General features: G+C 66.6%; 1 protein-coding gene across 1 annotated transcript in view; it reads right to left on the bottom strand.

The window, feature by feature from the left end:
- Window positions 1–1,111, bottom strand: part of LOC104295935 (RING finger protein 121-like) — a gene marked incomplete at both ends in the record, with an annotated part of 12,553 nt that overhangs the window by 3,152 nt on the left and 8,290 nt on the right. The window contains one exon of the mRNA XM_009895753.1: window positions 751–871. Within this exon, the coding sequence (XP_009894055.1) occupies window positions 751–871 (121 nt within the window). The remainder of the gene's footprint in view (window positions 1–750; window positions 872–1,111) is intronic.

Genomic DNA, 1,111 nt, shown 5'->3' on the forward strand with positions numbered 1-1,111 from the left:
AGCCGTTCCCCGGAGCAGAGGGCCGGGAGGCAACGATCCAGGGCTGCAAGCCAGCAGCACCCCCCTGGGACCACCATGAGCACCGACCCCTCCGACAGCCGCAAAGACCCCCGCCGAGCTGAGGTGACACGCAGGTCCTGCTGCCGCCCGGGGTCGGGCAGCGTAAACCTCACCGAAGAGTTTATAGCGCTTAAATTTAGGCAGCGAGTTTTGCCAGCGTGACCTTTGCTCAGGCCCAGTTTGGAAACCACCTCGCAGCCAGTAACGCGCGCGGTGCCAGAGGACATCCCATCTCCAGCACTGAGTCACCCTCGGAAAAAATCCCCGGCTCCGTCCCAGCTGAGGCTGAGACACGACCAGGACTTCCAGTTTCAAAACCGACGCCGCGTCGATCAGCTGACGGGGAGGGCTGAGCAATTCCGGGCTGCCGGAAACCCCACGCACAAACCGGAGTCGCCGGAGGAGTTTTGGGGAAGGAAGAAGCTGCCGGGACGTTTTCTGAGGGATGCCACGTGGGACAGGCGGCGTTTTCCCCCCCGACTCTTCCCTTCGGAAGCTCTCAGCCACAGCGCTGGCTCTCCGGTGAGGGGCCAGCGGGACAGAGGCAGCACCGCCCGCCGGGGGCGCGGGGCACCCCAACTCTTCCCTTCGGAAGCTCTCAGCCACAGCGCTGGCTCTCCGATGAGGGGCCAGCGTGACAGAGGCAGCCCAGCTCGGCTGGACCGGGGCCACTCCGCATCCCGACCTCACCGCCAGAGCCGGCACGGCGGCAAGCAGCGGGCAGACAGGTCCCAGCAGATTTGGCAAAGGGAGCTGGAAGGTGAGGCGCAGCTCCACGGCAGCCCCGCTGGAGTGGCGGGGGGGGGGGAAGCTGGGGAGGGGAAGGAAGAGGAAACAACCGCTCGTAACGCACACGGAGGCGGCGAGGAAGCGGTTTCGGGGACTTCGCCTCCGTCCGTGCCAAGTCAGCGATGACACAGGCAAGGATCACGTGCGACATCAGCAGAACAGCCCCGTGCCGCAGGACAGGCGCTTCTTCCCCCTCCGGGTGGGGGAAGCCGTGGGGCAGGAGCTCTCTGCCGTCAGCCCCGGCACAGCGCCGGCAGGGCGA

This window comes from Charadrius vociferus, unplaced genomic scaffold (assembly GCF_000708025.1).
Source record: "Charadrius vociferus isolate BGI_N301 unplaced genomic scaffold, ASM70802v2 scaffold1122, whole genome shotgun sequence".
Lineage (NCBI taxonomy): Eukaryota > Metazoa > Chordata > Aves > Charadriiformes > Charadriidae > Charadrius > Charadrius vociferus.